This window comes from Phycodurus eques, chromosome 15 (assembly GCF_024500275.1).
Source record: "Phycodurus eques isolate BA_2022a chromosome 15, UOR_Pequ_1.1, whole genome shotgun sequence".
Taxonomy (NCBI): Eukaryota; Metazoa; Chordata; class Actinopteri; order Syngnathiformes; family Syngnathidae; genus Phycodurus; species Phycodurus eques.
In genome coordinates, this window is record NC_084539.1 from 22,560,057 (window position 1) to 22,586,573 (window position 26,517).

Here is a 26,517-nt window from a genome sequence, read left to right on the forward strand (position 1 = left end):
GCCATTTTATTTGTGGAAGAGGTTAAAAAAAAAAAAAAACTAGGAAAAAACTGCTGAATTAAAACATTACAGGACTGTTGATAATGTATTGCAAATGCTCACTGGGCCGGATAATAGAACAGAGCAGGCTTAGCTAGCGTTTGACACATAACACATTCTTTCTTGGACTCAACAATATCAAATTGTTTGCTTAAATAAGGCCAATATTTTGATGGTTCGATGCTTCCTGGTTCATGTTTTTCCATATTGCTATCTTAATGCTCACACATAGCAAAACACCATAGACAGGCTAATGACTCTACATCGATGTTGTGGCGTTATAAGCCTTGAAGCAACAGATAGTTGAACACAAACAGTGCAATGACACGCACACAATAAAACAATACTCACAGGCATATATTCTTTATCCTCTACGAAAAATGACTAATATTACCGCAGCCGAGTCACTTAGTTGTGAAACTCTTCTTTTTGTATTATACTGCCCCTGGTGGCCAAGGCGCACTCACCTGAAGGAGCACAATGCCGATGGGCATTGAAACATGAAATCCTAATGCGAAAACTGTTTCATTATTTATATTCTATTTAATTGTGGTATTAGTGTAGTCAAATACTTTAGTGTTTTTTTTCCTCATAAATAAGCATTTTTGTTTGGGGTAGGGCGGCTAGAAGGGATTAATGTCATTTTCCTAACTCCTAAACCCAATGGATTTGGGACGACGGGACCTCGGAGTCGAAGCTCGTCCGAGTCCGCTCGAGGTGTTGCATGTTTGGGATTGTTTTGATCAGCGCAGGCGGCCATCTTGATGTGCAGCAAATTGGAGGACGGCGACTCAATCTGGAGCACGAAGAAGCGGTCGAGCTAAAAAAAACACAAATGTTAGCCGCCCCTATTTTCGCTCCCTTTAAAGGAATATGTTTTTTAAACGTTCCTCGCCAGCCCCCGTTTGATTGCGGAACCACTAAAATGGGCGAACATCGAGGCGAGTGTTTCGCCGGATAAATCCCAGACGAGGTCGAACGACGACTGCCGCAGCGGCTCCCCTCTTCCCCCCGTGTATGGTTTACATTTCTGGATAAAGAAGTGACTATGAATGGAGGATAAATGTTGCCAAAGGCTGACAGCAGCAGTTTCGTCCTTTTCTCTCTGCTCTTTGTCCTCACGTTGACGGACCCGCCGCGGCCGGGTAAGCGGATTTGAGTTGAATTTAGCCCGGCTGGGAAAGTGGGAGAAACGGCGTAGAGGCCTAGTCAAGCCGCGGGCTCGAGTGTTTCTCTACCCCGCTGAGGAGCGTCTGCGGGGTTATGGATGGAGCAGACCGTGAACGGCCAGCCTGCGCCTTTTCTCCTAACGTAACAACTTGATTAGTGTGCACGTTTTATAACTGTTCTACTGGTACGTGGGGATATTTTTTCAAGATTTTTATTTTTTCCCCCCCAAAAGTAATCGAATGTTGTTAAAGCAATTTTAGCCTTTGCTGAGTTAGCCTTGGGCTAACTCTAATTAGCATGGAAGATTCATGGTGCCGCATCAAAAAGCCTGCATCTCATTTGGGCTCATCCTCCAGCATTAACATGCAGCTATTAAAAAAAAAAAAAAAAAAAGTAGCTACTGGTATAAAGTCATTGATTAAACACAGTCTAATCTGGTAAATACTGCTAATGTCCTCCTTCAAAATCACAACATTCGTCAAACAACATTTGCGGAATTTGCGGCACAAACGCAGAAAAACACATTAATTCCCATCTGCATCAAATTCAATAAAAGCATCCGAGATGAACTTTCGAAATACGCTTTGAAGACAGAATTAGGGTTTCAACGCAGGGCTTCACAATAATAATTACAATAAAGCAATTTATTTAAAAGCACCCTTTGGAAAAATTTAGGACTGTTTTTAAAAAAAAAAAAAAAAAAAAAAAAAAAAAAAAGGTCAAAACGGTTCTTTAGGTTTCAAGTCAGGGGTTATGGTTCTAGAGTAGTTTGGGCTTCCCGGTTAGGGTTTCTAGTAGAACTGGGCTGCACAAATCATCACATTTTAATCGTGATTACGATTTGTGGCTTCTTTGGATTAACGTCACCGTATTGTTGGCGATATTTACATTTACATTGCGGGTTGTGCTGCACAAACTCGAGCACTTTCTCAACCAGTTGTCAGCCAACCGCTAGGGGGCGAACGCATGGTTATGGCAACATGAAAGGGGAACTAAACTGATTTATTTTTATTTATTGATTTATGTATGTTTTGGAAGAAAATGTTGTATACGCTAGAATTAGTCTAGTCTAGCCCACTAGTCTAAACTACTTAATTCATTAAATTGTCTCCATCCCGTAGTTGCGCTATTTATCGCAGCATACATGGGGAGTCTGCTACCACATTTCCGGGATGTTGCCAAACATGGCGGCCCCCTGAGATGAATGTAAATTGATTCATTAATCTTTGTAATTCTTATTCCACAAATGCAATACCTATCGGAATATTGTGCTTAGACTAGTGGGGGCACATGCAACATATTCTTGCAAAAAAAGAAATAGAGGGTTTAGTTTCCCTTTAAGCTGCCAAAATAGCAAGCGAGTGCACCCTGCCGAGTCATGGCGAGACAAGAAAGTAAACCCCCGCATACTCATAACCAATCTGCGTATTTTTTTTCCAATTTGTTTTCTTTTTAAGTTTTGTTCAGTTGTCTTTTTTGGGGGGCGCCAACCCTGAAAATGACACTGTGAACCGCACTTGAAAAACGAAGGGGAAGGAAACGTGGAAATGGTGTTTCATGGATGGATCAAGAAAAGTTGAGAGTGCAATAATGGACTGCCCCCCTATATGTCAGAATTGGAACTTAACCTTAATTTAGACCAGTATTCAGTTCACGCTGAAAGACAAAATGGCTAAAATGGAGTTAGCCCAATCTAGTTCTCAGTGGCCCAATTGTGCTTGCAAGTCTATTTGCTTATTTGGCCATGTTTTGCGAGTGCTTAAGTGAAATGTTTCATAGCCGTAACCAGCAGCGACTTGTTTGACAGTTCCCGCGACCTGGATACAAAGTCCGCGCTCAGTTTTTGTGTATTTTGACTGATATTTGTTGCGCTCCGTTGGACGTGAGCTTCAATCTGGGTCATGCCCGCATTGATTTTCTACTCAAGAGTCATACCACCCTAACTGTGTTGAGTGATTGCTGCCTTTTTGTTGTTGTTGTTTGTTTAATGGAGGTTGAGTTGAAAGCCAGGTTTTGTACCCTGATTAAAAAAAACAAAAAACTGAACAGAATTAGGTCAAGGCGCCCTTGGCTAGCCCTAAATCTTAAAATGTGATATTTTAGCAAGAGATTTGTGGCAATTCTATACTTCCAGGAGATTGCAGTGGGGAAAAAAGGCGACTTTCAACCATTAAAACATGCACAAGATGGAATTTATTTTTTTCCGCACAAGCTGAAAAAAAGGGTCGCAGTCTCGCGACCGTGTGCATGTGTCAGTTGTACACTAAACATTAACTGGGAGTGACAAACAACTTTGAACAAGTTTGTGTTTTAATTAGAGCTGGGCGACATGGCCCCAAAAATTAAATCCACCATTGCCCCCCCCACCCCCAAAAAACGGTTTCGGATTTTAATCTGTTTTCTTCCCCCTTCAATAAAAAGCAAAAGCAAATAATGAAATGTTTTTGAAACAAAAGTGGCTGTTTAAGCACAACATTTTAATAATATATTATAAATGTTCAACCATTTACGCGACCAATGTGAAATAATTTGTCTCATGTTGTGTGATTCTTAGCGGGCGTTTTCCCTTCCGTGCTGCACGCTTTGCTTTCGACATCCTTTAAACATACTTTGCGGTGGACTTTTTGTTGCTCATCGTCTGGCGCTGCAGACTCAAACCAATTCCAAATGACTGACAAAACGGTGGCTCTTTAGCAAACTAGCTCCTCTATATTCGCCACCATGACTTCAGTGTAAACCGTGCGTGTCAGAAGGCAATGGAAGCTACTTTAAAAAAAATAAAATAAAAAAAAATACATGGCTAAGACCCCTAAAAATAGTTTATTGATTCAATGAATCACCCAGCCCTAAGTTTAATATATATTTAAATGTGTGGAAGGAGTAACACTATGTTTTAAAAAAAAAAAAAATCATAAAAATTGTATGATGTCTTCACCTAATGCCGGTGGCTCTGTAAGGTTTCCCCATGGATTAACGGATATCACTGTAATTCCTGCTCGTGTGTTCATGGAAAAATAAAGGTTCAAGTTGCGTATTGTTGTCTCCCATGGCTGGCTTCCCGTGCAGGGCAGGTGGATTGTGATTTGCCATCATGAAAGGATCGTAAAAACAAAGACTTGTGACTGTTGTTCTTCGCCCAGAACTGAGCTCAATGACGTTACGTTTTTGTGAATTTAACGGTCATGTGGTGCCAGAATCTGGACGCTGTTGTTCTTATGGATCATCAATAACAGAGGTCCAAAATACAAAGCGAAAGAGGTCCAATTTGGACCGACCGATTGAACATTTGTTCCAATGTGCAGTATAAAAAAACTATTATATATAAATAAAAATGTAAGAGATGAAATTCATCCTACACTAAAAGACCGTGTACTGCCCGTCCGGAAAGCAGTAGTGAAAAGTCAAACTTGCTTCAAATCAGTCCGATCAACCTGAAATGGATGAAACGGTTTACCAATGACGCCTGATCAAATTTTAAACAGTATTATCTACCGCTTAAAATTAAGTATCATTAATACTTTGTTGTCAAACATTAGTGGAGCAGGCTTCTCTTCGACATGCTCACTTAGCGCAAAAACAATAGCATCTGTCGCTAACAGGATGAAGGTAGTTAAAAATCATTCCAGTCAGGCAGCGACAGTACGTGTGGCGTCGACTTTACGGATATGTCTTCGCTTTAGCGCGCTAGCGTGTTAGTGCTATTTTGGGTGTGTTGTAGCCTCCTAGACTGTCCAGGTAATTATTCAAGTTGTCAAGGTTTGTGGTATTTGTGCCGCAAATTTTCTTCCTATTGTCATTATTTATAGTTTATTGTGATGCATTTCTATACTTTAGGGGATTTCTTTTTTTCTTTTTAATTGATCGATAGGCTCCAGCACGCCCGCGACCCGAGTGAAGATAAGCGGGACAGAAAATGGATGATTGATTGATCATTGTTTACAAACTACATCAGCTGAGAAAATTTTGTGCTAAAGCACTGAATTTTCTTGGGTTCTCGCCTACATTAAATATATATGCAAATGTCAATACTTCTACTTTGTTTGTTACTTCAAGTGTGTATCTCATTGCGTGCACCACACTGCCCCTGAGAGGCCAAGACGTGGACAGCAGGAACAGGAATAACAGTAACAGTAAAAAATAATTGAATTGAAATGTAATTATTTTGCACTTTAAAAGTATCATTTGTATTTATTTTTCATGATTTTCTTAATTTTTATTTAATCTATTCAAATGTAGAATATACTTATGTTGACGTTTTACATTTTAAATATATTTTGTTATTGGTTTTATTGAAGTTATTTTGCAGGATTTTCTAATATAATTTGTATCTGTTTTCAATTGTAGTACATTTTTATGTTTAATTACTTTATGTAACCCATTGGTTCATAGTAAATGGGTCAGTTTTTCTCATAGCTACAGTTGGTGGTTATTGTTCTCAGTTTGAGTAATATCACTTGATCATTCCATACTACAAAATAAAGTATTGCTGTCGGATCGGACCGATATCGTTATCGTTGATCAGATCGGTACTGAAACGGTTGGATCGGGACATCCCAACACGTTCTTCCAGAGATTATTTTGTATCTCATCGGTGCTGCATTGTTGTTCCAAGTGCAGAGAATCCAGTTTTACAATGTTTGTGCCAGCGGGCAGAGACATCCTTGTAGGACGTAAAGAATATTTTAAAGGGAGGACATGCCTCCCCGAGTGGTTGATTACCATTTAAGCCCCCACTTGAGCAGAAGTAGTCCTTCGCAAGGATGTTTTCTCACAGCGGATGTCAATCTTTACGTCCGCATTAAGACGTCAAATACGGTAATCCTCCCAATTTGAGATATTGCTGTCGAAAAGGAGCATGTTGAGCCGGTGAAACATGTCGTCGCTCCCTTATTGTATTTTCTCGTCTGTTATGTAAGAGATGTAGTTGTGTTCACTCGTCTGTACGCTGAACACCACCACCACCCCCTCCCAAAAAAATAAACTAGCCTGTGTGTGAGTTTAGTGTCACCGATTCACCCCTCAGAGTGCCATTTCATTTTAAGTTATTATGAATTAACAGCAGAGGTTGTATTCCTCTGGTGTCTTGCGCAGTAATCTTTAAGATGCCATTTTTAGGAGGCAGGTGATAAAAAGTGACATTTTGGGTGTTTGTCTACATAGCAACAGTCTAAAAACATTGACGTTTTAAAATTGGGTCGTAAACGAGGCTCTTTTCTCCTCTGTCAAATATTTTTAGAACCAATTGGTGTCACCATACTCGGGTTCTACACTAATCTGTGACCAGGGGCGTTGCTAGGCAGAAAGCGCTACTGGGGCACAGCCCCCCGACTATAGTATATCTCCTTCCTGACGCGCTCACAAACCGCCCCAGCCCACTACTGCACTTGTACTAAAACTACTACTTGAGATATTAATAAAAATTATGAACACTTTGAACATGGCACCAAAAGCATATACTGGATGACATAAACAATAGAAAGTCAGAACTCTCAGTTGCTTTATTATTTCAGCGTTAAAAATGTACTGCCTATTTTTCATTTTTGCAAATCGGTCAATCACTTCCCTGCGACTCAACTTTGAAAGTGCCAAATATAGAATTGAAGAGAGCGTACTACAGGTGCATCTCAGTCAATTAGAACGGTGCCAAAAGCTTCATTTAGTGAGGGAGTTCAACTCAAAAACTGAAATTCACATTATAGAGCTGCACTACATACACCCAGAGTGAAATAGTTCATGATTTTTAATATATATTTACAGCACCCTCCAAAAGTATTGGAATAGCAAGGTCAATTCCTTTGTTTTTGTTGTATACTGAAGACATTTTGGTTTCAGATCAAAAGATGGATACGAGACAAAAGTTTAGAATTCCAGCTTTTATTTCATGGTATTTACATCTCGATATGGTAAACAACTCAGAACCGAGCACCTTTTGTTTGAAGCCTTCTTTGCTAAAGTATACATTGGCAATGCAAATCAAATGTTATCCCAGACAAACTATTACAATAAGTAAGTCATACACAGCATATTTCTAAAACCGTTATTGGCAGAACTTGCAAAAGGTGCTTTGGGAAAGGTGTCGAAACTGTACACTGTAAAGCCACTTAAAAAAAAAAAAAAAAAAGAATAAATCAAAGTAACTCATTGCCTTCAAATTCAAAATGAAGCATTAATTGAAAAAGTAAGGTGGACTACGTTCGATAGACTTGCGCTCCGAATGGAAGGAAACGGAACATTTAAGTTGAATGCACTAATAACAGAGTTACAGTAACTGAAGTTGCTTAGTTTAAAACAAAAAACCAAATCATTTCTTGGTCATGCTTTACTGGTAGGTGAAACAACTGCATTTAGGACACCAGGTGCTAGCGTGTCCCTGGATTAGCTCGATGTAAACATCCAATGCATTCTGTATGCTCAGTTTTGATTTCACTGTCGGAGAGGTTTTACTTTTATTACTTTTGTTTATTATTGTGGCTGTACGTCGCTAGCGTAGACGAGTAATACAAGAAGACACAGTCGTCAGTCAGTGTTAGGTAGTTGCTTGTTAGTTGACTCTATTGTCTGTTTGTTTCAGGTGCCCGGCTAGCGCTGGCAAGATTATTGTCAGGTAAGCAACCAGAATGTTCCTAAGCGTAATTAGCATTTACTCGCCTTTTATCAGTAAAATGGAGTACTGTACTGTACTTCTCGACGTCACAACAGAACACGTCCCTTCATGTTTTCTTTGAAGCTGATATGCTAAATTTGCAAGTACAGTTGTCCTTTGCCATATGGCGTTTCACATTCACAGTCCAACCGGATCGGGGATTTTTAAATCATACATATAAAATTTTATATCACAGATTTTTCACTACACTGCATGCACGGGTGTAACGATTCATTCATTATATCGATTTATATTTGTGCGATCCAACTGGATAAATCTGTGCTCGGCAAGTTAGCCTTCTGGGCGCCAAATTAAATGATAAGGTTGAATACTGACTCGGGAAAGGTGTCAATTCTGGTCCTGTTGAATCTCAGTGCAGCTTTTGATACGGTGTATCATAACGTACTGCTGAACAGGTGGGAAACCCGGGTAGGACTAAGTGGAAGAATCCTTAAATGGTTCAGGTCCTAGCTGCAGGAAAGGCGTTATTTTGTAACCACTGGTTGTGTTCAATCTCATGGAATGGCAAAGACCTATGGGGTCCCTCAAGGGTCAGTTCTTGGACCCCTCCTGCATATACTTCCCTTGGATCAAATTCTTCAGAACCTTAATGTTGACTATCATAGCTATGCAGATGGACACACAGTTACAGTACATTGTGAATATAGTTAAGTATTGATGTAAAACACAATATCTGATTTTTGTTTTACTATTTATATGGCTTGAGTTGGCACGGCGGCGCAATTAAAACCCGGAAATGCATTTTCAACGTGAGGGAACGCTTCTGTGCATTTAGACGTTAACTGTCGCTAGGTGTGTGGCAGCCTTTGGCTTGGCAGAGGGCAGCAATGTTGTTGTTGTTGTTGTTTTTTTTAACTTTATTGCAATGGCTGACAGTTTACAATACAAGCGTGCAATACAAGTTTAAATATCTAATATGAGAGGGCAGCAATGTACGAAGGCAAACTGCAACCATTATATGCCATCAATCTCTGCTCTTTGAAAATTCAACTCCCCCGAAGCCAGTGTCACATGACACCAAATTAACTTTGGTAGGCATGTCTATCACAAGGAGACTTACAAAAAACAGTCCTGTCTGGAAAGACACAGGAAGTCTACTATTTGGTCTCAATGTGGCAATTTTCGGCTCATTTTGCCGTCATGACCACAACACCCAAAAATTGGCTGGGGAGTAAGTAGAACCACAAAAAAGTCTCACGCTGCCTTACATGAAAAGGCACACAGGGAGTCTCCCATTTTGGTTTTGAAAAAGCCATTTTGGGGTCATTTTGCCCATTTCCCTGCAGTCCATCAAAGACAAACTCCTCCTTGAGATGTTGTCCGATTTGCTCCCAAATCTGAACCATGTGCACTAGACACATGGACATTGTCAAACGCTCAAGTTTCGGTCGTCGTGTGCGGCTGGAGCGCGGCGTCTGAGTTTGATGACTGGCATAAAACTTGAGGACTTTCCATCGCTTCAGGCTTGATTGCCTTTTCATCCTGCTTTTTCTCTTTTAGTCCGTCACGGCATTTGCGGTCCCGAAGTGGATTAATTGCTTCGTTTGCGCTCACGTGTGTTTTATTGTCGCTGTGTTTCAGAGCAGCGCTGCAGCCCCGGGCAGTTCGCCTGCCGCAGTGGCAAGATGCAGTGCATCCCCGTGTCGTGGCAGTGTGACGGCTGGACGGCGTGTGAGGACCAGAGCGACGAGATGGACTGTCCCCGTGAGTACTTCTTTTTTTTAATTTTTATTTTTTTTTTTACACCCCCGCTTTCTCACCTTGTACACTGACAAGACAGCAAACAAGTGAGGCTGGTTTTTATACTGCATGGTTAGTAAGCTAAGAAAACAAAAAAGATAGAATTGTAGTACAAGTGTAGGTTTCCCACAGGATCGGAATCTATTTGCGATGGTGGGCACCTGCTGACCGGCCCGGGCAGGCGCGTTGTTGGGAGGAGGGGTGGAGGGGGCTCTCTTTTTGCACATCGATGTTTATAACCACACACACACACACACACACACACACAAAAGTTAGATTGGGATTTGAATCGAATACTGTACTTTTCTTTTCACGGATGCAATAAATTAAATTACATAAGAAATTCCATTTCAAAAATACATTCACTAACTTGTATAAAAACAAATAAATGAATGTAAACTGTAATATCGAACACTTACCAAATAACTGAAAGGAAATTTCAATAAAAAATGTAATGCATGGCTTAAAGTACTCCAGCGTATGAAATGTTTTGCCAAGACTCGCCCGATGTCGGTGTGAAGCTCCCGTGACACGCGAGCCAGCGCGGCAGATGGAGGTGTACGTGCGCTGTCCAAGTGTTTGCTGATGCCGTCGTAAGGGAAACTAAAATAGTGCTGAGTCCTCGGGACGAGGCTACATGTATATGTGGGAAACCCTAAAGTGGCACGATTGGGATACGTGTCATGGCATAAAACGATATGAAAAAATTCATCGCTATCGTTTTATTTGCCATATCGCCAAGCCCTACTTGAAAGAAGTCAAAAGCTCTAAATTGGCTGCTAATATGGGGAACTCTGCTTTGGAAACAGCTTGTAGTGAGTGAGTTAATCAGGAAAAACAAATTGGTCTCCGTTTAATCGATGGGTATAATCGGGAGAATACTCGACTCTCACTATATTGGATAGCTGCTGCTCTGGTGTACACAATAAATAGATGTAAATATTCTACATTAGAAGTGTATAGGACGTTTCATATGGTCTCAATCCGCTACAATATGTTAATAGAACATTAAATATGCTGTCAATATTGGTGATGCACCGGATTTGCGGCCGAAAATGGTCCAACGGTGCTTTTTGGCTTTCGGACTGAAAAACATTTGGCACCGAAATAAAATGTCTGAAACGGATATGACGCAAGCAAAAAAACGCAGTGGTCGTGGACACTATATTGTTTTAAAAAAATATATATAAAAAAAAAAAGAATAAATGGCAGGTCCACATTGAGCAGTCGCCCAAACTCGCTGCTTTCCGTGTCAGGGAATGCTTGTTGCTCGCTATTTTGCGCTGCCCCAGCTACCTGCGAGCTAAAACTAACACGGCTAAACACGACGCGGAGGCGAACGTTCGCTTTGCGGCCAGCGTCAATCCAGCGTACGTCACTAATCGTTGCCTCCATGACAGTGAATAAGCTACGTTTTTAAGAAGTATTGTTAGAACGGCGGGAGGACAAGGATTATTTAACAGACGGAGAAGCCATGCTAATTGATAAGCTAGCAGCTAGCAAGCGTAGATAAGCTTGAGAAATTCCGATGACCTGATTTCAGGCCTCTCGGCAGTAAAACGTCTGCAGCTCAGGAATGCGGGGACCGTTTGAATTCGTATTTCACGTTTACGAGGCACCGTGGAGACAATATTACATCCCGTATGTCGGGAATGGGCATTTAGGAGCAAGTGTGCGATTTGTAAAGCGTATTCAACGTTGTTGTTGTTGTTGTTGTTTTGCAGCCATAAAGGAAGAACGGTTTCGTTTCGGCCAAGGTTACAACCAGGTGGAGGACGTCATCGGCGTGGCTCAGCCCATGCGCTACAACAGTGAGCGGCCCGCATCTTTCGCATCGCTGCGTGCCACGCACGCCCACACTCATGCGCTTCTGCGTCAGCAGAGAAATGCCCCAACGGGTGGCACCACTACGAGAAGACGGCCAGCTGCTACAAGGTGTACCTGCGCAGCGAGAACTACTGGCAGGCGGCCGACACGTGCCAGAAGGTGGACGGCTCTCTGGCCACGTTCGTCACGGACGAGGAGCTGCAGTTCATCCTGAAGATCGAGGTGGACTTTGACGACCAAGTGTGCGAGCTCAGAGACCAGTGCAAGTGAGTTTTCTTTGCCTCGAGTGCCCACGACTGAAACGTCTTCTGAACGAGTGCATTCTGGGTTGGAATCCCTGCCTGAAGAAAGATTGTCCGTTGTCAGGGTCTAAGTTGGCTCTTTTTGCCTTTCAGGTTCTGGGTGGGCTACCAGTATGTGATCACCAACCAGAACCGCTCTGTGGAGGGCCACTGGGAGGTGGTTTATAACGGTAATGGAAATCACGATGAGCCGACTTTTGAGTTTCACTTTGAAAACAAAAAAGTTGACATTCCCTTTTCAATTGTAATATTTCCAATGAATTACAACTAATTCACCATTTATTTAATCCCCAAAATACAAAAATGTTGACTTTATACTGTATGTCAAATTGTTTAGTAATATTGGTGACTTTATAATTAAATAATTGACCAATTCTAGAATCAGTAAAAGGTTGAATGTAAATGTATTATATGGTTTTTGCTTTTATTTCATTATTTACAATAAAGCAATCCATTATGTAATAAATGTATTTAAAACACTGAATCTAGAAATTAGTTTTTGCAATCTATTAAATCTCCATGTAATACAAATGTATATGTAAAATTATCTCGCTAATATTTTTATTTTACTATTCACAATAAATTAACCAATTATTTGATCAAATTGATTTAGAGGTAAATCTCTATATAGATTATATATAATAAATTAAGCAAGTATTGTATAAAATGATTTTAAAATGTTAAATGTATGTGTAGCATTGCTTGTTTTACTATTTTTAGTTTATTGTCAATAAATGAACACATTTTATAATCAATTAAAATGGTAAACGTATGTTTGATGGTTTACAGTACACACCAATTGTTTAATAAAAATATTGTAAATGTTTATTTTTACTCATTTTTGTAATTTATCATTAACATTAACCATTTATACAATACATTGTATTAAAACATGTTAAGTGCATAGTCATTTGATTTACTATATATTAACTAACCGACGAATGACATAAATAACTGGAGAATAAAGAAAAAAAAGAATCAAGCCATTTGAAACTAACCGATATCGAGGGAAAATCGCAAGAAATAAATATCGCATGACTCTTGAAACGGCGAATGCTCCGTGGGCCAGATTACAGAACGGAGGGGCCGCCGCGCTCGGGGGAGCGAAGAGGTCATGTTGTTTTTGTCGCAGGCCCCGTGCAGGTGTTCCTGCCGCCCGACGTCCTCCCCAACCTGGGCGAGGCCAACCAGGATAATGTCTTCTGCGCCCAGCTGCAGCGTTTCCAGCTCAAGAGCATGAACGAGCGCGGCCTGCACAGCTGGCATGCGGAGAACTGCTACAAGGAGTTCCCCTTCCTCTGCAAACGCAGTACGTACATAAAACCACAAATAAGGCAATGGCAATGGTTTTCATATTGGCAAAGAAATTGCACCGTGAGAACTTTTTTGCCACAGAGCAAACGTGCGTGGACATCAAGGACAACGTGGTGGGCGAGGGCTACTACTTCACGCCCAAAGGCGACGACCCGTGCCTGAGCTGCACGTGTCACGACGGAGAGCCCGAGATGTGCGTGGCCGCGCTCTGCGAGAGGCCGCAGGGGTGCCAGCACTTCCGCAAGGACCCCAAGGAGTGCTGCAAGTTCACGTGCCTCGATCCGGGTACCGCGTCGCCCGCCGTGAAAAATACATACAGCGAGTACGCAAAGCTTTCAGACCCCCTTCAGTTTTTCACTCTTTGTTACATTGCTGCCATTTGTTGAAATCATTTAAGTTCATTTTGTTCCTCGTCAAGAGCCCATATTGACAGGGAAAAAAGGAATTGTTGACGTTTTGCCTGATTTATTGAAAAAGACAAACTGAAATGTCACACAGCCAGAAGTCTTCAGACCCTTTGCTGTGCCACTCATATATCGAACTCGGTCGGGCGCCGTCCATTTCTTCCGATCATCCTTGAGATGGTTCTACACCTTCATTGGAGTCACTTGAGGTTCCTCAGAGCACAGCGGCCTCCGTAATCCCGAAATGGACAACGTTCGAACCCTTCCAAGTGCGGCCGAACTGAACAATCGGGGGAGAAAAGTGAGAGAGGTCAAGAAGAACCCAAAGATCGCGGTGGCTGAGCTCCAGAGATGCAGTCGGGAGATGGAAGAAAAGAAAGTCTAGAAAGTCAAGCGTGACTGCGGCCCTCCGCCAGTCGGGGCTTGACGGCAGAGTGGCCCGCCGGAAGACGCGTGAAAGCCCGCATGGAGTTGGCTCAAAAAACACCTGAAGGACTCCGAGACGGTGAGAAATAAGATTCTCTGGTCTGATGAGACCGAGCTAGAAACGGTCGGCCGAAATTCTAAGCGCCATGTGTGGAGAAAAGCGGGCACCGCTCATCGCCTGTCCAATGCAGTCCCAGCGGTGAAGCGCGGTGGTGTGGCGGCATCGGGCCGAAATAGCCAAGCGGTGGCTTCAGAACAACTCCGTGACTGTTCTTGACCGGCCCAGCCGGAGCCCTGACTTCAAAACCTGCTGCGTCATTCCCGAAAACGCTCAGAAGGGAGCAAAGGCTCGGTTTTCTTTTTGAATAGATCTGCAAACGTTTTTTTTTTTTTCCTGTCGATATGGATTAATGTGGAGGGAAAATGAACTTGCATGATTGAAGCAAAGAGTGAAACATTGAAGGGGGTCTGAACACTTTCCGTGCCCACTGTAGATGAAGAAATTGGGGTACGATGATATTTTAGCATTTTCTTTTACGGTAGTGTTTTGTTGTTTCTTTTAAATCGGGGATGAGGAAGACCATGATTAACGTTTTTTTTTCCCCCCCCATGCAACCTTGGTATTTATTTTTTCCTATCATTTAAAAAATACATAAATACATTTCAGGGGAAAAAACAATTGTTGTTTTTGTGGAAAAAAAAACGTTTGCCATAAGTGTTTTTTACATTGTATTGCTGTAAACTAAATTTTTTAAATTAGGAAAAGAGCGAGACTGTGATGTAAAAATGTTCACATTTCAGATAAAAATGAGACAATTGTAAATATCTATTTTTGTTAAACCTGTGGGGAAATGAGACCATGATAACTATACATATATATTTTGAAAACTATTTAAATCAGGAAAAAATAGATGTTTAAATTAGGAAAGCAATAAGACTGCGATGAACATTTTTTTTTTTTTTTTTTTTTCCATTTGCTAAAAAATGAGACTTTTCGACATACCGCATATAAATAAATATGTTTGAATTGAATGTTTGTTTTTGTCTTTTCCTGGCGACTCTCGGCCTCAGATGGAAACAGCCTGTTTGACTCGATGGCCAGCGGCATGCGTCTGATCGTCAGCTGCATCTCGTCCTTCCTCATCTTGTCTCTGCTGCTCTTCATGGTGCATCGGCTACGACAGCGCCGACGCGAGCGCATCGAAACGCTCATCGGAGGAAACTGTGAGCGCCAAAACGCCCGGTCACGCCACCAGTACTAGAGCTGCGCCAATCGTTCCAATCAAAGCGAACGGCAAACCGTAAACCCCCCGTTTATCACGTTCTGGACAATATGGTGAAATTCCACAAAAACTGACACGTGACACAAATATGTTCAACCAAGCCGTGTCATTTTGTCAAACAAAATGTATGCTAGCTGATAATGCTAACATATAATGCGAAACGCCATATGTGGGTTAACGGAAATGATCACCCGTCACGGCTTTTACAGTACCGCGCTACTACCTTAGCACACACGGAGCAGCAACACCAACAAATTGAGCATACGACACCAGATCCTTGACACTAAAATGCTCACCCAAACCATTTCATTTCATCTCACCAAAATGAGCTCGCTTAATGTTAAAACATCCTGCTTAACACCTTCGACGTAAATGAGCGTAGACGTTACGGTAATCATGAAGTGTAGTAATAACATTTGGTTGTTTGTGTGTGTCAGTGCATCACTTCAACCTGGGCAGACGCGTCCCTGGCTTCGACTACGGGCCGGACGCGTTCGGCACAGGCCTCACGCCGCTGCATCTGTCGGACGACGGCGAGGGGGGCGCCTTCCACTTCCAGGAGCCCCCGCCGCCCTACGCCGCCTACAAGTACCCTGACATCCAACACCCCGACGACCCCCCGCCTCCCTACGAGGCATCCATCAACCCCGACAGCCTCCTCTACGTGGACCTCAGTAAGACCACAGAAACAAATACACTCCTACGCTCAGAGCTTTACAGGGACTCTTAAATGGCTGTGGGAGGGGGGAGCATGACTAATGGCGGTCCATTGAAACTCTAAAATTATTATTAAATTAATAAACTATTGGTTTTGTACTTTGTGCCCCAATTTCTGCGTGTATGTGTATTGTGGTCAAAATGTATTTCCTTGATAGTGAAAGAAAGAACGAGAAAGAATACGCCCCCGAAAGCAGTTTCAACACGAAATTGGGTTGACATGTCTGTCGGAACGCGGCCCATGAAAAAGTCCCTAGGCTCCATGCCTGAAATCGAACGCGGCCATTTTGGTTGAAAACAGCCATTTTGGGCAAATGAGGGGGACAAGAATCAGGCCCAGACACCAGTTTCACCAATCAACATAGAATTTGGTGGACAATGCTATCATCACAAGATGCATGAAAAAGTCTCAAGGACCCATGCCTGAAATCGAACAGGAAGTCAGCCATTTTGGTTTGAAGCAGCCTATGGAGCAAATTGACTCTTTTGTGCTATCTAACCTTCCATGGAGCGCGACTGATTACATTTTGGGGGTGGTTGTGTTCATACTGTACATTTTCACCAGAATACGGCCACTTGCAAAAATTGGTGTTGAAAACTAGAGTGCCCAAGTTCAAGCAGGTAGACAATACAAAGAAGGGGCTCTAAGATGGATCCATGGGGAACGCCCTGAATGCCTCCCTGTCCCCCACAGGACACGGCAGCGCGCCAGTGATGCCGGGCCACCACGTGACCGTCACGGTGGACGGACTCCAGCAGACCGTCGACGCCCCCGCCGGTCCGCTCCTCGCAACGGCCTCCCAAGCCAGGGAGGACTCTGTGGACAGCAGCACCCTCCTGGTGGGACCCGACACCCACACCGCGGACGGCCAGGCGCCACTGGGCGGCGCCTCGCCGTCCTCCCTCAGCACGGCCGTCTGAGACAGACGGACGAGCAGACAGGACTGTTGTGTATAAAGAACACTAATTTAAGGCTGCATTTTTACTGATCTGATTGGTCCACATACCCCCAAGCCCCGCCCCCAGGATGTAAATAAGCCCCTCAGGTAGGTGAACGTGTCCCCCGAGCTAACGCCATCGTGCTCCTGTCTCGACTCGATTCTTTCTTACACTGTGTGGATTGTGCAACACGGTACATTTACTTTACGCGTCCTTTTCTGTTTTTCGACAAATGAATGGTTGATGTAGACGGAACCTGAACGCGTCATGAAAAGTGAAACTATTCAACACCCCCTCATCATCTCCCCCTCCATCCTCATCCTCATGGACATTTTTGGGTCGACAATCATCTCCCGGTCATCGATTACGGTGATGTGCTTTTTTCCGTGTAAATCTCAATTTTGGTATAGTAAAATGTATCATTTTTCACGCAAAAAATTACAACTGCATTCACGTAAAATGTCTATTTTCCCTTAAAATTACTTTTTTGTGGGGTAAAATTTTCTAGCCATATTTTGTCTTTATTCCCATAACATGACTTGTTTCTCGTAAAATAACTTTGCCCTGTAAAAATTACAACTGAATTTACATTTACATACAAAATATACGGTAGATTATTATTTTTTTTTTTCTTGTAGTATTATGACAATTTGTGGGGTAAAATGGCATTTTTCTCATCATATTTTGATTCCCCCCGTATAAAATGACGTTTTTCCCACATACAATATTACAACTAAGCATTTACACACAAAATTATGACTTATTTTTGTAATATTACAGCTTTTCGGGGGTAGAATGACATTTTGTTATGTAAAATTCTGATTTGTTCTCATAATGTTACAACTTTTGGGAAGATAAATTTGTGTATTTTGACTTTCTCATAAAATGACAAATTGCATGTTAAATGACCTTTTTCATGTATAAAATACAACTTTATTCCTGCAGGACATTGTAGGCAATTACAGCTGCATTTCTGTAAAATTACAAACCTTTCATGTAAAATTAGTTTTTTTTCTGACTTTTGGGGGGTAAAATTATATTTTTCTCACCATATTACGCCCTTTTTTTGACGTGTAAAATCGACGTGCAAGATTTTCAGGTAAAAGCATAGTTTTTCCTCATAATCTTACACCTTTTTGGGGAGCTCAAATTAAGTTTTTTTTCCGCCATATTGAGACTTATTTCCATATAACGACAATGTAATGTAACAGAACTTTTTTCACGTAAATGACACCTTTGTTCCCATACAATTACAACAATGTTAATGTGAAATTACAACTTGTTTCTCATGTTCCGACTTTTTAGGGGCTAAAACAACTTAATGACTAACAAAATGTCGCTGTAGACAAAATCTGAACACATGAAAATGAATTATTCCAACCCCCGATCATGATCTACACCCTTTTTTTCTACCACCACCTTTTTACCTTTCCTCACTCGCTTAGTCTTTCTCCTCATGGACACTTTTTTTTTTTCTTCTTTTGGGTGGACAATCATCCCCTCATCATTCATTTCAGGTGATGTGCTTGTTTTCCCCACCATTTTGTTTTTGGCCACGACGGTCCCTCAGTGGAGTGCATGTGTTTTCTTTCTTTGTCGAACTGCAGTGCCTGGTGTTTTGTTGTTGTTTTTACGGACCCCAGACATGAATTGGGGGGTGGAGGGGAACAATACTGAATAGTAATTTGTGTCCACGAAATAAGTGTAACGTGCACACGAAATACTAATTTGCGTGGTTATTCTTCTTGTGGACAACTTGGACGTCTTAGTAAACAAGTAGCGTGCACCTTTGCTAGAAATTGTACGTCACCTATCTTTATTTCTAATGAATGTGCATTCCATTTGCTTAACCAAATGTCCAGGAATAATATTAATTTGTATTTTGCGCGTGCACTATTCCTAATCTGCAGCTGCAAATGAGTATTTGATGGATAAATTGAAGTAAATGACACCCCCCCCCCCCCCACCCCAATGTCTTGTGTTGCTACGTACTTCTGAATGCATGCTGGGATAGTTATTTTTTTCCAACAACATTCTGGTCTCTCTGGATGCAAGGAGTGCGGTTTATTTTTCCCAATCGAGTTTGGACTGTTTTGACTTTTTCTGTTTTTGATTGAAATGTCTTTTGATTCTTTGGTAGCTTGGAAATGAAGCGATGCCCTTGTTTGTACAGAAGGCATTTGTGTTTTTTGTCAACTAGATGTACTGTACGTCAAATTAAATGCCAAATAAATGAAATGACACACCGTGCAGGACAACTCAGACTCTCATCACTTGCACCAATTTCAAGCACAATGAAGTTTCCATCCATGCATCCACTGTGTTCCGCTTATCCGGGGTCAGCATCTTAAGCGGGGGAACCCAGATTTCCCTCTCCCCAACCACTTCCTACAGCTCTTCCGGAGGGAGCCTGAGGCATTCCCAGGCCAGCCAATGGATGGGCACAGAACACCTCACCCGGGAGGCTTCCGGGGTACACCCTCGACAGATGCCCGAGCCACCTCACACGTGAGAATTCTGTTGAACAAGCTGGTCAAAAACTCTACAGCCACATCTCCTAGATGTGGCTCCATACGTATGTCTTCAGGACACTTTTTTTTTTTTTTTTTTTTTTATAAACAAAAGATGTCACCACCAAACACTACAATTATTGATGTTTAGGCTTCATTTGTTTGCTTCGATCATATTTGTATACATAATCTACTGTACATGTATTGAACTTTTGTCCGAAGACACCAGCCATTAAGTGGAAAGAAGAAAAATTGAGCAAGTTGTGTCTCAATCAGTTACTCCAATGTACAAAGCTCTTTAATGTTGCTGCAACATGAATGCTTCTAAATTGTGTGTGTCAATATAAAATAAACATTGCGTAGGATACGGCGGTGGTGGCATTAAACAAAAAAGACATTTGATCTGGTAGCGGGGTCGAGGGGGGATTATTAAAATCTTTTCCTCTTCAGGATTTCTGGTTTCCAGTTAATGGGGTGGCTCTCTTCCGTCTGCAAAACACAAATGTTGAAATGTCGTGAAAGTGATATATATCAATCAATTACTATCGGAAAATTTTATGTCATCTACTACTAAAAAATATAAACAACGTACAGCGGTGTCGTCCTCTTTATACACTTTGATGGTCTTGTCCGCTTCGGCGGTGATCAGACGACTCTCCGAGTTGTCGAAGACGCAAGCGAAGATGCCCGACTCGCTGTCCAGTGAGCCGGGCTGCACGGCGGCGTGGATCCGCTGGAAGTTGTAGCCGGTCCTCCAGTCCCACATGTGGATGGTCCCGTTGTCGGCTACGCACAGACACAGACGCCGGGTGTGACATCATACTACGCGTCGCAGGCCATCGGCGCTAAACGATGAGCGGGGACCGATACCTCCCGAGACGAGAACGCCGTCAGAGTTGACGGCCAGGGTGTTGATGATGGCGTTGTGTCCCGAGAGGTTCTGAATGAATTTTCCGTCCGGGAACATCCACTGTTTGATGTTGTCGGCGGAACCGGAGGCCAGCGTGTATCTGGCAGATAAGGAATACTTTTTTATGTGCACGTGGGTGTGGCAGAGAGCAGTGCTGGGAAACCCTTTTCACTAGCCGCTTGGAGAGAAACAGAATAAAGTGTGACCTCAATGGCAAGTTAGGGACTGGCAAGGGGAAGGACCCCAGACTGGGGATTGGGAATTGACTGTGGACTAATGGAATGACTGGCAAGTTGGAGTCCCAAAGCTTTAGAAATGGCTTTGTAAGCCTTTACTGATGAATGGATGTCAATTACTTTATTTGTCATCTGTTCTTCAATTTATTTGGATTGTGATTGACCTTTTGGCCAACTTCATTTTGTTCTTGATTGAACAGGTCTGGAGGTAATCAGACTTGCGTTCGGTCAGTGAAACTGAACTCAGCCCTTCATTAAATGTGCCACAGTTAATTCATTATTTAACGAGGGGGGGGGGGGGTAGCTTTGAAAATATTTTTTCCCTCAATATATAAAATAATGTAAAAACTGCAGTACATTTTCAAAACTGCGCGCCTGGGTTGCGCTGGAGTATAAAGGCAAACTGCACACGGGATAGCCGCGGTGACGCCCGCGCAAGTATAAAGAAGCCCTCAGTCTTGGATGGACGCGGACGTTGTGTTGGGAGTGGAAATCGACTCGGAACGTCACCGGTGATTTGTATCTCAGTCGAATACTTTCCCAGGAGAGTTTCGCCAGACTTACTGTCGGGGATGCAGCACGACGCTCCTGACCGACTTCTTGTGGTTGGTCAGCGTCGCTCTGGTTTTGCCGGCAATTAAATCCCACAACCTGATGGTTGAGTCGTGGCTCCCTGGAGGAGGTCACATCGCATTCATCAGGATTCACTTTGGCTGGACTGTACCATTACCGTCTATTACTGCAGTATTCTCGTACCGGTGATGACTTGCGGCTCGGCGGCTTGACACCGGACGGTGGCCACCGTGTTGGTGTGACCGGTTAGCGTGTGCGCGTTAGCTTTGGACCTGATGTCCCACACCTGAACGAGAAAAATGCGGCGGATCGACACTCAGGCGGTAAGCGTGATCGCGACGCGGCGGCCGAGGCGGGGCTCACCCTCGCCGTGGAGTCTCTGCTGCACGTGACCAGCACGTCGATGGTGGGGTGCAGGTCCAGGCCGTAGACGGCGCTCAGATGGCCGTGGTAGTGGCGGATCACCTGTCGGGCGAGGACCGATACGTTCAGGTCAACAGCAAAAGTCGGACGTACGGTGAACACACGGACACGTCTCGTCAGAACATCTGCGAGATAGCTGAGGCGCAAACGATCAACGGCAATATGGCGGCGGGACACATAAACACTGAAGCGCTCCATCGCCTTGCAGGCCCACCTTGTTGTACTCCAAATCCCAGCACTTGACTTGCTTGTCCTCGCCGCAGGAAAACAGGTAGGGACTGCGACTGCTGACCGCCACGCCGCGCACCGTGCTGATGTGCCCAGTAAGCGACAGCTTTAGCTTCCCGCTAGCCAGGTCCCATATCTGTCGGGGGGACCACGACAGCACACTTAATTTCCCCCGCAAAAAGTTACATTTGCACTTTAAGAAAATGGATAAAAATGATCCGTTTGTGCCTGCACGACTGTAATGTACCGCCTCCCGGTGGCAAAGGCCGGCACACCAGAAGGAGCGGCACAATGAATTGGAATCCAGCGATAAATCACGATGCTCAAACTGTTGAACTCTTTACATTTTATCTAATTATGTTATTACTTGTGGGCGGCGAGGCGCAGAGGGCACGAGTACGTCGAGCGCACGTCGCCGTTGTGTGCCGGGCGGGGCGAGACACTTAACCCACAATGCCTATGAACGAATGCGGTAGGAGGGGCCGTGGGCGCAGAACGGCAGCCACGCTTCCGCCCGAGTGCTAGCTGTGGCTACACAAGTAGCTTCCCGCCACCAGGAAGTTACTGAAAGGTGAATGAATAATGCATGAAATTGTAAACCGTCTCTGAGTGCCTAGCAAAGCGCTACGCAAGTGTGCTGCACGTTGACTGTTTGTGTGATGTGTTGTGCAGGGACGCATAAAGCGACATCAATCTGCGTCTGAGGCCGAAGCGCTGTGAATAATTAGAGTGCGACGATTACTATATCTGTATTCCGTGATGATAAGTTGCAGTGATTCATTGTTAAAGGGCTGGGACTCGTTGTTTACAAGTGTAAAATGATCTATGATTGTGTTATACGTTCTTAACAAGTACAATATTATACCGTGCTTTTTCCCTATTAAAAATCACAAACAGAATTCTTTTTTTTGGCACGGAACAAATTAAACTCGCATCTGAAAGCACCACTGTAAATAGAGGAACGTTTTGAAAACGTCCATCTGAGCATAAGTCACCTTTATGGTCCTATCAGCAGAGCCGGTGACAAACCACTGATTGCCGGGCTCCACGGCGATGGAACGCACCCAGCCGAGGTGACCGCTGATGACCTGCCGCATCGCACCGCACGCGCACACACACACACACACACACACACACATTCAGAACGCTCACATAGAAGCATTCGCAAGCGCACAGTTCCTGTGAGATGCAGTCACCCGAAACAGTTTCCACGGCGGGTGCCATTGGGGCTTGGGCATAGTGGGCGCTCGTCTCATGAGAGCGGAAGTCCTGGTGCTGGCACTTTCCACCACGGACTGCAGAAAAATAAACTTGTTGAATAAAAATGTCAAAAGGGGTGGCGGGCGGGGGTACGTGAGAGGAAGTCAAATCCATTCCGGGGCGTACCAACGTGGTCGAAGGCGGGTGAGATCGTTCCGCCGCCCCGGCGTGCCGATGGATGTCTGGAACGCTGGCGGCGGTGCGGTTGGCATCTTGGCTGCAAGTCGGCAAGATTTTATTGCACATTAATCATATGTACGGCTGGGAGATTCTTCGGGTTTTTTCGGGCCATTGCATCTGTTGCTTTCGTTGCTCAAATAAAATGCAAAATAAGAAGGATAAAAACATCTGCCATGCAGCGAAGCCACAAAAAGTGAATCGCGATATAGCAGACTAATAAAATGACCACATTTGAAGTTCCTGGTTTTGTCATCTACGATTCCACTGCTTTTTTTCTCAAAATGTTCTTTATATTGGAAAGTTGCAAAATACTTCTTTTTGCATTCCACTTGAATGTGTTCACTGTATATTGCACTTCCAGATTTGAAAATCTAAAACAAAAACCAATTGCAAGTATACTGGTCTATAGAAAAAGGAGAAATGTATCAGCAAGGTCAGATAGCGTCCATGGAAATCAGATCTTATTGGTTTTACGGACTTCGGACCATATCCGATCTACTCTGACCCCAAAGGAAAACAAAATGCCAGCGTTTCCATCACGTAAATGTCGTGTGCGATGTCTCTCTATTCTTCAAAGGCGGGCAGTGCTACTTTTAAGTGGCGAAACGATTGTTTGTCATTGTCGGAAAAGAAAGCCCGAACTTTGCTTATTTTAAGGAGGTGGTGGTGACACAGCAGCAAAAAAAAATAAAACAAAAACAAATATGTATATATATATATATATCATACCAAATTCACGGCAAAATGTCGGCGTCTAAACTTGTTCGCTGCTCCAGAATAGAACATTTTTCTATCCGAGGACGCCAAGCGCGACTTCAAAATGCGCCGCTGTCCCCTCGGCACATACGCAAAGAACGGGAAAGTCGAGGGGGTCGGACGCCTCGCCAATAGCAGTGTGAAAAGGCCCGAAGGCGGGACTCACCTGGCTCGTGACGCTGGCAGCGCCAACGCCATTGAGTGGACGCCGGTCTCGCTGGGGTTCCTGTGGATCTTGGTGTCGGCGGTCAGCGCCACTCCTGATCATTTGAGTTCAGTGACTTTAAATTAGTCTACTTTAAATTAATTACACAATATCAATAATACAGTAGGACCTTCACTTACTTGTTTAATTTATTCAGTGACCAAGCTACTAACTTCATTTACTCGTATCAAATAAATTTTCCCCATTAAAATGAATTCAAAATCCATTCTGCCGTTGCAGCCCCCAAAGAAACGCCACCGTTTTTCGTTAGCAAAAAAAAAAAAAATACCGACCAAGCAACAGCGCAAACCCCGGAAATCTTGTCAGTGAAGGCACCACTGTTGTTGTTTTCCGGAAAAGTTTAGAACTTACCTGGTCCAGAGGGGTAAGCATGTGTTCCAGTGATCATGTACTCTGGGTCATCAGGCACTAGAATACAAAATTGAATTGAGTGTCTGTGTGTGTGTGTGTGTGTGTGTATATATATATATATATATATATATACACACTCATATATATGAGTATACTGACATTAAGTATTGAATACATATGGATTTAAAATGGGATATCACTTAAAATCATATGTGAGTCAAGGCGGGTGAGTGAAGTTGGGACATTAAACATAAATAGAAACAGAATCCAATGATTTGCAAATCATGTTCGACCTATATTTAATTGAAACAATCAAGTTGATCAGTTTGAACAATAAATATCTTGTCTTTGTAGTGTATTCAATTAACTATAGGTTGAACATGATTTGCAAATCATTGTATTTGGTTTTTATTTATGTTTAACACTATGTCCCAACTTCATTGGAATTGGGGTTGTATATATATATATATATATATATATATATACACACACACACACAATCTTAAATATATGTACAGCGTTTGTTTATGTCTGGTCACCTGGCTGCGTGTAGCCTAGCTGAAGCTGCATGTTGCTGGCAGGCTGAGAGACTCGGTCTTTGGTTTCCTTCAAGACGGGCATGTGGAGGACAGCATCGTAGTCGGCTTTCAATTTCACCGCCATCTTCAGCTTGTGACTGCACACGCACGGCAACAGTGTGAACCAAAAGCAAACACAAAGACAAAAACATGTTGTGTATTTAATTAACCAAACCACATAACTGTCTTTACGAAAGTCTGCTAGCTTAATGCTAACACGTAATGGGAAGCGCCATAGAAAAATGAATAAAAGCGATCTTTTCGCCCAATCTCAATCAGCTGAAAATCACGTGATCGGGTCGGGACATCCCTAACTATTATTGCAGCTTAATTGTGACACCCTTCTTCTGCGTTTCATTACCAAATCTACTTGAAGTATGGCTTTGTATACTGCCCCCCTGGCGGCCAACGTGTGCACACTAGGAGCAGCACAATATGCATTGAATTATCATGCTGCACAAACTTCTGTGATGAAAGGTTTTATTTTTTTTATAAAGTACAATACTGTAGAGTACTGTTTTTCTTGTTTAAAAAAATGAAAATGTGTTGGGTTGGTGTTTTTTCAGGCGCTAGAACAGATTAATTGCATTTTCACTCAATTGAACGGGGAAAGACGATTTAAGACATGACTGTTTTGCCCTTTAATATTAGCCCCTTGTGGCACTGCCAGGTCGATACACGTAAGTGGAATTTTCCTTTTTACATCTTTCGATACATTTTTAGTGTTGTTTTAAACTGACTTGACCTTTGATCGTCCAATGCGATGTACTTGGCTTGGTCGGACACAAACATGTCATGAGTCCTCTTGAGCGACCTGAAGACCAGCGTGTGGACAGAGTGCTTCTGGACGTCCTGCGGACACACAAACGATATTTCGATCTTGAGGACAACAAAGCAGCGTCTAAAAGTGGCGCATCGAAAGCAGCTAGACGGGCCTGGAGGATGGAGACATTCTTTCTGTATGTTCCAAGGGACGCGATAGTTGCTGGTTTATTTTAAACGAACGCGAGTGATCGCAACATCTTTGATCCACTGATGAAGGAAGACCGCAGCCTTCCCGCTTCGTACAACAACGAGGCTGTTTGAACGCATGTTTCATGTTCTTTTGTATTGTTTTTGTAACAGTGGCCTTTTGTAAAACAAATTTGGGCCCTGTGTGTGTCCCACATAATTTGAGGACTGACAATAGTAACATTCTATACGATCCTAATTCTCTCCAGGTATTAGTCGGACCCCGAGTAGCTGAGCTGAAGCGCTCGAAATAGAGCCACGAAAAGCATCAAACGTTCGTCTTACCTCAGTCATTCTGATAATAATTGAGTAGCAAAAGTGTTACAGCTGAAATCTGTCTCTTTCTTATGGACAAGAAAAAGTTTTATTATATCGTCGGAAATGAAGCACGCGACCACAACAGGACGGCGACCCTCCCACGAACCGGAAGCAAACATGAGCAATTGAACG

General features: G+C 43.0%; 2 protein-coding genes across 5 annotated transcripts; one reads left to right on the plus strand and one right to left on the minus strand.

The window, feature by feature from the left end:
- The first annotated feature begins 496 nt into the window (after window positions 1-496).
- On the plus strand, window positions 497-19,075 carry dgcr2 (DiGeorge syndrome critical region gene 2). Of its 4 annotated transcripts, none has more exons than XM_061697668.1 (11): window positions 497-1,184; window positions 7,781-7,813; window positions 9,455-9,577; window positions 11,338-11,424; window positions 11,493-11,706; window positions 11,836-11,912; window positions 12,875-13,051; window positions 13,138-13,341; window positions 14,958-15,110; window positions 15,607-15,843; window positions 16,581-19,075. In XM_061697668.1, exons 1-11 carry the CDS (start codon window positions 1,103-1,105, stop codon window positions 16,805-16,807), a joined length of 1,614 nt encoding a protein of 537 aa, XP_061553652.1. In that variant the 5' UTR covers window positions 497-1,102; the 3' UTR covers window positions 16,808-19,075. The 4 variants fall into 4 exon arrangements, with proteins under 4 accessions (XP_061553652.1, XP_061553653.1, XP_061553655.1 ...); XM_061697669.1 differs by having other exon boundaries at window positions 11,496-11,706; XM_061697671.1 differs by lacking the exon at window positions 7,781-7,813.
- plrg1 (pleiotropic regulator 1) lies at window positions 17,062-26,506 on the minus strand. The gene is made up of 15 exons (XM_061697673.1): window positions 26,353-26,506; window positions 25,802-25,908; window positions 25,018-25,154; window positions 24,479-24,535; window positions 24,068-24,161; window positions 23,092-23,182; window positions 22,902-23,000; window positions 22,701-22,793; window positions 21,692-21,841; window positions 21,418-21,519; window positions 21,238-21,340; window positions 21,046-21,154; window positions 20,206-20,345; window positions 19,928-20,121; window positions 17,062-19,824 (listed from the first exon to the last, which is right to left on the minus strand). The coding sequence occupies exons 1-15, from the start codon at window positions 26,359-26,361 to the stop codon at window positions 19,765-19,767; spliced, it is 1,545 nt and encodes a 514-aa protein (XP_061553657.1). The 5' UTR covers window positions 26,362-26,506; the 3' UTR covers window positions 17,062-19,764.
- Between the last annotated feature and the right edge of the window lie 11 nt (window positions 26,507-26,517).

Bases quoted from the DNA above. Each gene is read 5' to 3' on its own strand.
- dgcr2 (XM_061697668.1), top strand. From the start codon at position 1,103: ATGTTGCCAAAGGCTGACAGCAGCAGTTTCGTCCTTTTCTCTCTGCTC. The intron at 9,578-11,337 runs GTGAGTACTTCT...GTTGTTTTGCAG, and splicing joins CGACGAGATGGACTGTCCCC to CCATAAAGGAAGAACGGTTT. The intron at 11,425-11,492 runs GTGAGCGGCCCG...CTTCTGCGTCAG, and splicing joins TCAGCCCATGCGCTACAACA to CAGAGAAATGCCCCAACGGG.
- plrg1 (XM_061697673.1), bottom strand. The intron at 21,341-21,417 runs GTGAGCCCCGCC...TTTCTCGTTCAG, and splicing joins GCAGAGACTCCACGGCGAGG to GTGTGGGACATCAGGTCCAA. The intron at 19,825-19,927 runs GTACGTTGTTTA...TGTGTTTTGCAG, and splicing joins ATAAAGAGGACGACACCGCT to ACGGAAGAGAGCCACCCCAT.